At 37.4% G+C, this 11,164-nt stretch overlaps 1 protein-coding gene across 1 annotated transcript in view; it reads left to right on the top strand.

Moving 5' to 3' along the window:
* The window catches only part of ADAMTS20 (ADAM metallopeptidase with thrombospondin type 1 motif 20), a 154,473-nt gene that overhangs the window by 120,649 nt on the left and 22,660 nt on the right, over positions 1-11,164 (top strand). The window contains exons 29-30 of the mRNA XM_012807470.1: positions 6,419-6,592; positions 6,668-6,838. Coding sequence (XP_012662924.1) covers positions 6,419-6,592; positions 6,668-6,838 — 345 coding nt within the window. The remainder of the gene's footprint in view (positions 1-6,418; positions 6,593-6,667; positions 6,839-11,164) is intronic.

Raw genomic sequence — 11,164 nt, 5'->3', positions numbered from 1 at the left:
TCCTTACAGGGCCACTGCAGGCTGGTGCCACCTCCCAGTAGGTGACATGTTCCCTACAGGGCTCCAGCAGGCTGATGCCACTCCCAGTAGGTGACTACTCCTTACAGGGCCACTGCAGGCTGGTGCCACCTCCCAGTAGGTGACATGTTCCCTATAGGGCTCCAACAGGCTGATGCCACTCCTAGTAGATAATGTACTCCCTACACACCCGCTCCAGGCTGGTACCACCTCCCAGTAGGTGACATGTTTCCTACAGGGCTCCAGCAGGCTAATGGCATTCCTAGTAAGTGACGTACTCCCTACAGGGCCACAGCAGGCAAGTGCCACCTCCCAGTAGTGACTTGATCCCTACAGGGCCACTGCAGGCTGGTGCTACTCCCAGTAGGTGACATGCTCCCTACAGGGCCTCAGCGGTCTGGTGCCACCTCGCAGTAGGTGGCATGCTCCCTACAGGGCCACTGCAGGCTGGTGCTACTCCCAGTAGGTGACATGCTCCCTACAGGGCCTCAGCGGTCTGGTGCCACCTCACAGTAGGTGGCATGCTCCCTACAGGGCCTCAGCGGTCTGGTGCCACCTCCCAGTAGGTGACCTGCTCCCTACAGGGCTGCAGCAGGCAGATGCCACCTCCCAGTAGGAGATCCAACATAGGACTCCTCCACAATCCCAGCAGTGGCTCCAGTGGGTGTAGGTGCAGCGCGGGCTGTGGTGGCTACCCCCCCCCAAAGTGCACAAGTGGTAAACTCTGCAGCATCCAAATGACATTGTCTCCCCTGGCACACAGACTCGTGAGCCGGGGTTTTGTGGCTTCTTCCTCCTAGATTTCAAAGGGCCAAGTGTCTGGAGTCTTGGGCACATGACCTAAGGAGAGGGACATTGCAAGTGTGGGATCACTGCTACAAGTCTCCACTAAGAAGATGTCTAGCAGAGCCATGGTGTCAGAGCTACCCCTAGGACCCCAACCCACTAGAGCTACCAGCAGCTATTTCTGTTTGATATTGCCGTAAACAACCTACCTACAATCCATAGCATGGGCTGCACCCAGGAAAGCTGTGTGGGCAGTGCCACCTGGTGCCTGGGTGAGACATCAAGTCAAAGATCGTTCTCGAGTCCTAATATGTCATTTTGTTTGCCCTTTTGGGTTTAGGACTTATTCAAGACCTATTACCTTTTTCTTCTTTCCTAGGTCTCTTTTTTGAATTGAGAATTTATATCTATGCCTGTCCCACCGCTGTATTTTGGAAGCATAGATCTTATTTTACTTCATATGTTTACAGGTGAAGCTGAATTTGCCCCAGGATGGATCATACTTTGAGTCTCACCCACATCTGATTTAGACCATATTTAGACAGACTCTGGAATTTTGTTGCTAGAATGAGTTAAGACTTGATGTTGCCTTTGTTAGGTAAACTCCCAAATATTTCATCTTCTTTGGCACTACTGTGAATGGAATAGAGTTCTTGACTATTTTTTCAGCTTGACTATTGTTGGTATATATAAAGGCTACCAATTTATGAGTGTTGATTTTGTAACCTGAGACACTGCTGTATTCCTTGATCACTTCTAAGAGTTTTGTAGTAGAATCCCTGGTGTTTTCCAAGTATACAATCATATGATCTGTGAAGAGTGAAAGTTTAATCTCTTTTGATCCTATATGGATATCTTTTCTTCCCTAATTGCGATGGCTAAAACTTCTATTACAAGGTTGAAGAGCAATAGAGACAACAGGCAACCTTTCTTGGTTCCTGATCTGAGTGGAAATGATTTCAATTTAACTCCATTCAATATGATATTGGCTGTGGGTTTGCTGTAGATGGTCTCTATCAGTTTAAGAAATGTCCCTTCTATACCAATTTTCTTAAGTGTTCTGATCATGAACACACTGGATATATAAAAGTCCCTTCTATACCAATTTTTTAAGTGTTCTGACTATGAAGGGATGCTGCATATTATCAAAAGCTTTTTCTGCATCAATTGAGAGAATCATATGGTCTTTGTTCTTTAATTTGTTTATGTGATGCATTACATTTATAGATTTACGTATGTTGAACCAGCCTTGAGATCCTGGGATAAAACCCACTTGGTCATGGTGTATAATTTGCTTGATGTGTTGCTGGATTCTGTTTTTTAGGATCTTGATGAATATTTTTGCACTAATATTCATTAGTGATATTGGTCTATAATTTTCTTTTCTTGTTGGGTCTTTTCCTAGTTTGGGGATCAAGGTGATGTTTGCTTCATAGAATGTGTTGGGTAGTATTCCTTCTTTTTCTATATTTTGGAAAAGGTTAAGTAATATAGGTACTAGTTCCTCTTTAAAGGTTTGGTAGAATTCTGATGTGAAGCTGTCTGGTCCCGGGCTTTTCTTTTTAGAGAAATTTTATATAGTTGATGCCATTTCACAACTTGATATAGGCCTGTTCAACATTTCCACTTCATCCTGACTAAGTCTTGGAAGGTGGTGTGCTTCCAAGTATTGGTCGATTTCCTTCAGATTTTCATATTTCTGAGAATAAAGTTTCTTGTAAAATTAAGGATTTTTCTGAGGGGTCTGTTGTTATTTCATCTTTACCATTTCTGATTGATGAAATTAGAGATTTTACTCTTTTTCTTGGTTAGGTTGGCCAAAGGTTTATCTATTTTATTGACTTTTTCAAAAAAACAACATTTTGATTTATTGATCTGTTGTATAATCCTTTTGTTTTCAATTTCATTTAATTCAGAAGCTCTAATTTTGGTTATTTCTTTTCTTCTGCTGGGTTTGGGATTGGAATGTTCTTTCTTTTCCAGTTGCTTGAGATGTCCCATTAAGTTGTTAACTTCCTCTCTTTCCGTTCTCTTGAGGAAGACTTGCAGTGCTATAAATTTCCCTCTTAGGACTGCCTTTGCGGTATCCCAGAGGTTCTGGTAACTTGTGTCTTTATTATCATTTTGTTCCAAAAATTTGGTAATTTCCTTCTTGATCTCATCTCTGACCCACCTATCATTCAGTATAAGGTTATTTAGCTTCCATGTTTTTGTATGAGTCTGCAGTTTCCTGTTGTTACTGAGTTCAACTTTTATTCCGTGATGGTCTGAGAAGATGCATGGAATTATTTCTATTCTTTTAAATTTGCTGAGGTTAGACTTGTGACCTAAGATGTAGTTGATTTTGGATTGTGTTCCATGGGCTGATGAGAAAAGTATGTATTCAGTTTTGTTAGGATGAAATGTTCTGTAGATGTCTGTTAATTTCAAATGCTGGATAGTTAAGTTTAAATCTAAAATTTCTTTGCTAAGCTTCTTATTGGAGGATCTATCCAACACTGCCAAAGGAGTATTAAAATCTCCAACTATGATGGAGCTGGGAGAAATCAAATTCCTCATGCCTATTAGAGTATCTCTTATAAATTGAGGTGAATTCTGGTTGGGTGCATAAATATTGATAGTTGAAATCTTATCATATTGAGTATTACCCTTAACAAATATAAAATGACCATCGTTATCCTTGCTTACTTTTGGTTTACCAAAGTAAGGTAAAGCTTGCTTACCTTGCTTACCTTGGTTTAAAGCCTATTGTATCTGCAAATAAAATTGCAACACCTGCTTTTTTCTGCTTTCCATTGCCTAGAATATAGATGACCATCCCTTCACCCTGAGTCTATATTTATCTTTTGAGGTAAGATGAGATTCTTGTATGCAACAGATATCTGGCCTGAGTTTTTGTATCCAGTCAGCCAACCTGTGCCTCTTTAGATGACAATTTAAGCAATTCACATTGATTGAGAATATTGATAAGCCATGTAAAACTTTGGGTATCAAGTTTTTTGAAAATCCAGTGGACATTTTTAATCCTTTCACCACTGTGGAAGTTGGAATTTGATCAAAAGTTTCTGAATGAGTTTACTTTTGTGGTGGAGGATTGCACTGATCATTATGGAGGATAGGTCTGAGAATATCCTAGAGAGCTGGTTTAGTTATGGCAAATTTCTTCAACATGTGAGTGTCATTAAAGTATTTAATTTCTCCATCATAAATGAAACTCAGTTTAGCTGGATACAGGATCCTAGTTTGACAGTTATTTTGTTTTAGGAGATTAAAAATTGATGACCACCCTCTTCTAGCCTGAAAGGTTTCAGCAGAGAGATCTAGCTGAAAATGTTAACAAATGGAAAAACATACCATGCTCATGGCTGGAAGCAATTAACATTGTTAAAATGTCCATACTACCCAAAGCAATATACGATTTTAATGCAATCCCTATTAAAGCTCCACTGTCATACTTTAAAGATATGGAAAAAATAGTACTTCATGTAATACTTCATTTAACCATAAAAAAACTCAAAAAGCCAAGACATTACTCAGAGATAAAAACAAAGCAGGAGGAATCACGCTACTAGACCTCAGACTATACTATAAATCAATAGTGATCAAAACAGCACGGTACTGGCACAAAAACAGAGAGGTAGATGTATGGAACAGAATAGAGAACCCAACTACTTACCATTATATAATCTTTGACAAGCCAGTTAAAAACATCGAGTGGGGAAAATATTCACTATTTAACAAATGGTGCTGGGTGAACTGGCCAGCGACCTGCAGAAGACTGAAACTGGATCCACACCTTTCACCACTGACTAAGATAGACTCTCACTGGATTAAAGATTTAAACTTAAGATATGAAACTATAAAAATACTTCTAAATACCATAAAATACTATACTATAAAATACTATACTTCTAAATACTATAAAATATTATAAATACTACTTCTAGAATTATAAAATACTTCTATAATAAATACTATACTACACTTCTAACTACTATAAAATACTATAAATACTACTTCTAAAACTATAAAATACTTCTAAAAATAGAAGAAAGTGTAGGGAAAACACTTGAAGAAATTGGCCTGGGCAAAAATTTTATGATGAGGACCCCCCGGGCAATTGCAGCAACATCAAAAATACACTTCTGGAACCTAATCAAACTTAAAAGCTTCTGCACAGCCAAGAACACAGTAAGTAAAGCAAGCACACAGCCCTCTGAATGGGAGAAGATATTTGCAGGTTATGTCTCTGACAAAGGTTTAATAACCAGAATCCACAGAGAACTCAAACGTATTAGCAAGAAAAGAACAAGTGATCCCATCTCAAGGTGGGCAAGGGACTTGAAGAGAAACAGTTTGATGAAAATAATTCAAATTGTATATAAAAACAGCACACTGTACCCCATGACTACATTAATGTACACAGCTATGAGTTAATAAAAAAAAAAAAAGAAGACTTGATGCTGCCGTGCTCGTTGGCTCACACCTGTAATCCTAGCACTCTGGGAGGCCGAGGCAGGTGGATTGCCTGAGCAATCTGCCTGAGAAGAGAGAGACCAGCCTGAGCCAGAACAAGACCTCATCTCTCTCAGGAGGCTGAGGGAAGAGAATTGCTCGAGCCAAGAATTGGAGGTTTCTATGAGCTGTGACACCATGGCACTCTTCCAAGGGCAACAAAGTAAGGCTCCGTATCAGGAAAAAAAAAAAAAAAAAAAAAAAAAAAAGAGAGAGAGACTTTTGATGCTATTAGGAATGGAACGGATCTATTTTGTACATAAGTAGGACATGAATTTGGTGGGAGCAGGGGCAGAATATGATGGTTTGAATGTTTGTGTTGTCTCAAAATTCATCTGATAAAAGTCTAACTCCTGAGGTGATAGCACTAGGAGGTGGGGCCTTTTATAATGCTCTCATAAAGGGAATTATATTCCTGAGAGCTAGCTTGTCCCTGCCACCATAGGACACATAGTGACCAGATGTCCTCTGTAAACTACCGGACACGTAGACTTTCTAGAATGATGAGAAAAAAAATTTCAGTTATTTAAGCCACTCCATTTATGGTACTTTTTATACAGCCTGGACAAATGAAGGCCGTCATTAACTAAAGTCAGCTCCTCAGGCAAGAGACAAGCTCTATGAGTCTCAGTGTCCTCAGCTTTAGCTTGTAAACGTCCTTTATAAAGGTTCCTGTTGTCAGGAGTAAGTGATGGAAATTGTCCTCTGAAATTTTAGAAATAACACAAAACTTTCATTGTGCACATAAGAGAAATGAAGCTTCCTGTCTATTTTATAGGCATTAATCTCATTTAAGTCAGAGAGAGTCATCTCTTGGGTTTTTGAGATGCACTCTACTATAACATGATTTACTTGTCATAGTTTCTGTAAGGTTTAAAGTACCTTTTAGCAAAGTACAGAAAATGTCTTTATATATTTATGTAGATGCTCCAGACCAAACAAGGGTACAAATATTTATTACATGTATTTTTTCATCTAATATATGATATAATATCAGGCGACAGTTAAAAGAAATGATAAAATATGGCTCTACTTGGCTGTTGTTAGATCATTTGATCCTTATTGGCTAATTGTTCTATTCACATGGGTTCTTTTGTAGTGTTCTGTGACCTGTGGCCCTGGAGTTCAGCAAAGGGATGTGTACTGCAGACTGAGAGGTGTTGGTCGAGTCACTGACAAAATGTGTGATCCGTCCACCCGGCCTTATTTTCAGAGGCAATGTTGGCATCAGGACTGCGTGCGGTACCAGTGGATGGCAGGAGAGTGGCTGGATGTGAGTATTGACCAGCAAACTTTCAAAGTCACTGCACATAAAAACATTTTCTTCATTCTGTGGTTGCATTTCTAGTGTTCAACATCATGTAAGAAAAAAGAGACACATCGGCCAGTGAAATGCGTCGATGCACACAACACCCAAGTGAATGAAAGTTTCTGTGATCCTACAACCAGACCTCTCTCAATCAAAAAGTGCAAGAACCCTCCCTGCAAGTATATTGTGGTAACGGGAGACTCATCACAGGTAAGGCAAAGAAAGGAATTTGAGAATTTTTTTTCTGGGAAAGAATAAAAAAAAAAAAACAGTTGATGTAAAAATTGATGCAGCTGAAAGTATATCTAAATTTTGACTATAAGGGCAGATGAGAATTACGCAAATCAGTCTAAGGGATGAAACAGCTAACCGTTGAATGGTGCAAATAGAGCAACAGTAAAATATAGATCAAACTCTAGTCTGTAATGTCAATTGGTTCCAATCACGGAGCCAACAATGAGTAATAGGTTGGCAGAGTGAGTCTGTGTCATTCCCCACTTTTTATAAGCAGCTGTTTTGAGGTATAATTGACAAACCATAAACTTAACATATCCATAGTGTGCAGCCTAGTAAGTTTTAACATACACACCCATACAACCAGTACCATATTCAAAAGAAAGAACATCTCTATCACTCTCACAAGTGTCCTCGCGCTACGTTAGAGCCCCTTCCACTTCCCGCTCCCTCTCCACCCCACTGGTTATGTCCTCTGTTTTCTATGTTAGTGATCTATCTTGTATTGGTGTGCAATTTCCAGAGTCTTATATAAGTGGAATCATACAGTATGTACTATTCTTTGTCTGTTTGATGAAACTTAAATATTTTGAGATCGAGGCAAGTGTTAGTATGTATCAATAGTTTTTTCCTTTGAGTAACATTCTACATTACGTGTCTTTCAAGTTCACTATTTTTTTCTCTGATGTCTGATCCCTGTCTAGCCTATTTTTTTAATCTCAGACATTATTCATTGTTTAGATGTTTAATTTCAGCATTTTTTCTATCTTCCATATCTCCACTTACATTTTAAACCTATGTAATATAGTTATTAATAACTTTATTCAGAGGTTTGTGCAACCATCATCATGATATAATTATAGAACATTTTGTTACTCCCAGAAGAAACTCTGTGCTTGTTAGGAGTCATTCCTTATCATCACGTTTCCCCCTTCCAGCCCCAGACACCATTAATCTGTTTTCTGTGTCTATGAATTTACTGGTCGGGACGTTTTATATGAATTGAATCATACAACATGTGGTCTGAACATGGTATTTTTAAAGGGTATACATGTAGTATTATACATCAATACTTTATTTCTTTTTATGGCTAATATACCATTGTCTAGATACTACATTTTGTTTATTCATTTATATGTTTGTGAACATTTGAGTTGATTCTATTTTTTGACTACTAAGAATAATGCTGCTAGGAATGTGCATGTACAAGTTTCTGTGTGGACATACGTTTTCAATTTTCTTGGAATGGAATTTCTGGGCATTATGATAACTCTGTTTAATTTTTTGAATAACTGCTACGCTGTTTTCCATAGTTTCTATAGTATTATTCATTCCCATCAGGAATGTATAAGATCCTATTTCTTCATATTGTCATCAGCACTGGTTATAGTTCATCTTTTTTTAAATACAATCATCCTACGTGTATGAAATGGTATCTTGTACATTGGAATTGCAGTTCTCCAATGACTCAGAATGTAAAGTATCTTTGTAAGTGCTTTTTAGCTATTTGTGTATCTCCTTTAGAGAAATGTCTTCAAGTTCTTTGCCCATTTTTATAGGGCAATTCGTCTTTTTATTGTTGAATTGTAAAGCGCCAACTTTTATCAGTTACACAACATGCAAATTTTTTTTTCCATTCTGTAGGTCATCTTTCCCCTTTATTGATAGTATCCTTTGTTGCACAGAGGTTTATAATTTTCATGAAGTCAAATTTATTTATTTATTTTTGTTTTGCTTCTTTGTGTCATAGGTATCATGTTGAAGAAATTATTGTCTATTTGATGGTCACAAAAACTTATCCCTATGTTTTCTTCTGATAATTTTATAATTTTAACTCTTACATTTATGTTTTTGATACATTTTGAGTTAATATTTATAAATGATGTAAGGTAAGGGTGTAACTTCATCCTTTTACAGCTGGCTATTAGTTGTCCCAGCACAATTTGTAGGAAAAATTATTCTTTTCTCATTGAATTATCTTGGCATCCTTGTCAAAAGCCAGCTGACCATAAATGTATTGATTTATTTCTGAACTCTCAATTTTATTTCCTTGCTATATATGCATCTCCTTATGCCATTATCACATAACTGCGAACTTATGTCATTATCACATGGTCTTGATTGTAATTTATAGTAACATGTGAAGTCAGGAAGTATAAGTGAACCAACTTTGTTCCTCTGTCTCAAGGTTATTGGGCTACTCTGAGTTTCTGAAATTTCCATATAAATTTTAGGATCTGCTTGTCAAGTTCTCTGTCTAGCTCTTGTCAAAATCAGCTGCAATTTTGTTAGAACAATTAATCTTCATCAATGTAGGAAATAGTGACATCTAAATAATATTACCTTCTAATCCACGAATATGAGTTATCTTTCCAGTTAGTAGCTCTTATTTAATCTCTTTCAAGTATGTTTTGGTTAGTTTCCAGTGCACAAATCTTTCATTTATTCAGTTGATTTCTAAATGTTTTATTATTTTTAAGCTTCTATAAATGGAGTTGTTAATTTCCCTTCACACATAGCTAGTATATAGAAATGGAATTGATTTTTGTATATTGAGTATGTCTATTAGAGCTATTTTTTTCTGTGTGGATAACTCAAGATTTTCTTCATACAGCATCATGTCATCTGCAAATAGAAGCCCATTAACATCTTTCTTTAAATCTATAGGCATTTTACTCATTTTCCTTGCCCAATTTCCCATGCTAGAAGTTCTAGGACAATGTTGAATACAAGTGGCAAAAACAGATGTTCAGGTCTTGGTCATTTGTTTGTAGGCAAATGTTCACTTTTTTACAAGTTAGTATGTTAACTATAGATTTTTTATAAATTCTCTTTATCAGATTTAGGAAGAACTCTCTTCTAGTCCTGTACCGTGTACCATGAAAATGTGTTGGATTTTTTTAAAATGCTTTTTCTGCATTTTCTGAGAAGATCATGTATCTGTTTTTTCTATTATTCTATGAGTATGGTGTATTACGAAGATTGCTTTTCATAGGTTAAAAGAACCTTGCATTCCAGGAATGAATTTTACTAGGTTATGGTATATAATCCTTATTATGTGATGCTACAATTACTTTGTTAGTGTTTTGTTGAAGATCTTTACATACACATTCATAAAAAACACTGGTCTGTAGTTTTCTGTTTTGTGTGATGTCTTTGCCCAGATTTCAGATCAGTGGCTTAATAAGATGAACTAAAGAGTGCTCCTTTCCCTTCTATCTTTTGGAAGAGTTTTGGTAGGGCTGGTGCTAATTCTTCTTTAATCATTTGGTCCTGGACTTTTCTAGTGTGAAGTTTTTTTTATTACAAATTCAGTCTCTTTGCTTGTGATAAGTCTATTCAGATTCTCTCTCCTCTTCAGAGTTTGCTGTTGTTGCTGTTTGTTTGTTTGGTAAATTTTCTGAACTAATTGTATAGCCTGCATTCTTTGTCATATGTGGTCATTGAAGTCTCTGCTCATTTTGTTTAATTGTCAGCTAATGACAGGACAGTGATTCTTTAAATACCTGAACCAATAATCTCCCAGCCTTTGCCAAGAGGCTTTATATGTGCGTTGGGAGGGAGAGCACTTTCAACACTCAGCCAGACAGTTGACAGCTCTTCCTTAATTTTAACTGTCTGCGTATAGAGAGTCTTAAAGTCAACTGGCAGTGAGACTGCAGGCCCTCTTCAGGTGCTTCCTGGCCACACAGACAACCCTGGACATGGGTTCAATTTGAAGAATGTCCCTGGCCTTCTAGAGATCTATGAATATATTGGAATTTTTCAAGGCCCTGATGGACAACTTATTCCCCATCTTTTCTTTTTAAGGTTTTTGGCTAGCCAACCATTGCTCCAATTGTTATTCCCCACCCTGAAAATACAAAGTAAAACAATGTCTTCTAATTGTATGCAAGAAATACTCTTGGACTTTTAATATTTTTGATAAGTCAGGTCAAATAAAGACAACCTTGCAAGCAGGGTCTTCTAGAAAGCCAGTAAACAATTCAAATAATAATTCTCTGGAAATGACGCTTTGAATGATGCCCAAGCCTGTTTGCTTCTTCCAGTGACTGCCAGGCTACGGGTTTTTGCCATGACTGCAGGGCTAATGATTCTCAAAGCTCCCTTCCATAAAGGTAGAAAGGAAAGAATGGCCTAGGGCATTTTAAAGTGCCACAGAGATTGCTGTTACCAAGGTTTAGATATGTTTCTTGAATAAAAACCTCCTACATTGCTGCAATTCTTTGGCTAATTTTCAGAGTTCTGAAAAAGTTGAGCTGATAACTTTGTCCATTTTCTCATGGCTTTTATGGGAGAGGG

The sequence above is a fragment of the Otolemur garnettii genome, unplaced genomic scaffold (assembly GCF_000181295.1).
Source record: "Otolemur garnettii isolate 467f Iridium unplaced genomic scaffold, OtoGar3 scaffold00070, whole genome shotgun sequence".
NCBI classification, from domain to species: Eukaryota; Metazoa; Chordata; class Mammalia; order Primates; family Galagidae; genus Otolemur; species Otolemur garnettii.
Note: the sequence above shows the minus strand (reverse complement) of the source record. Positions and strands in the feature narration are given on the sequence as shown.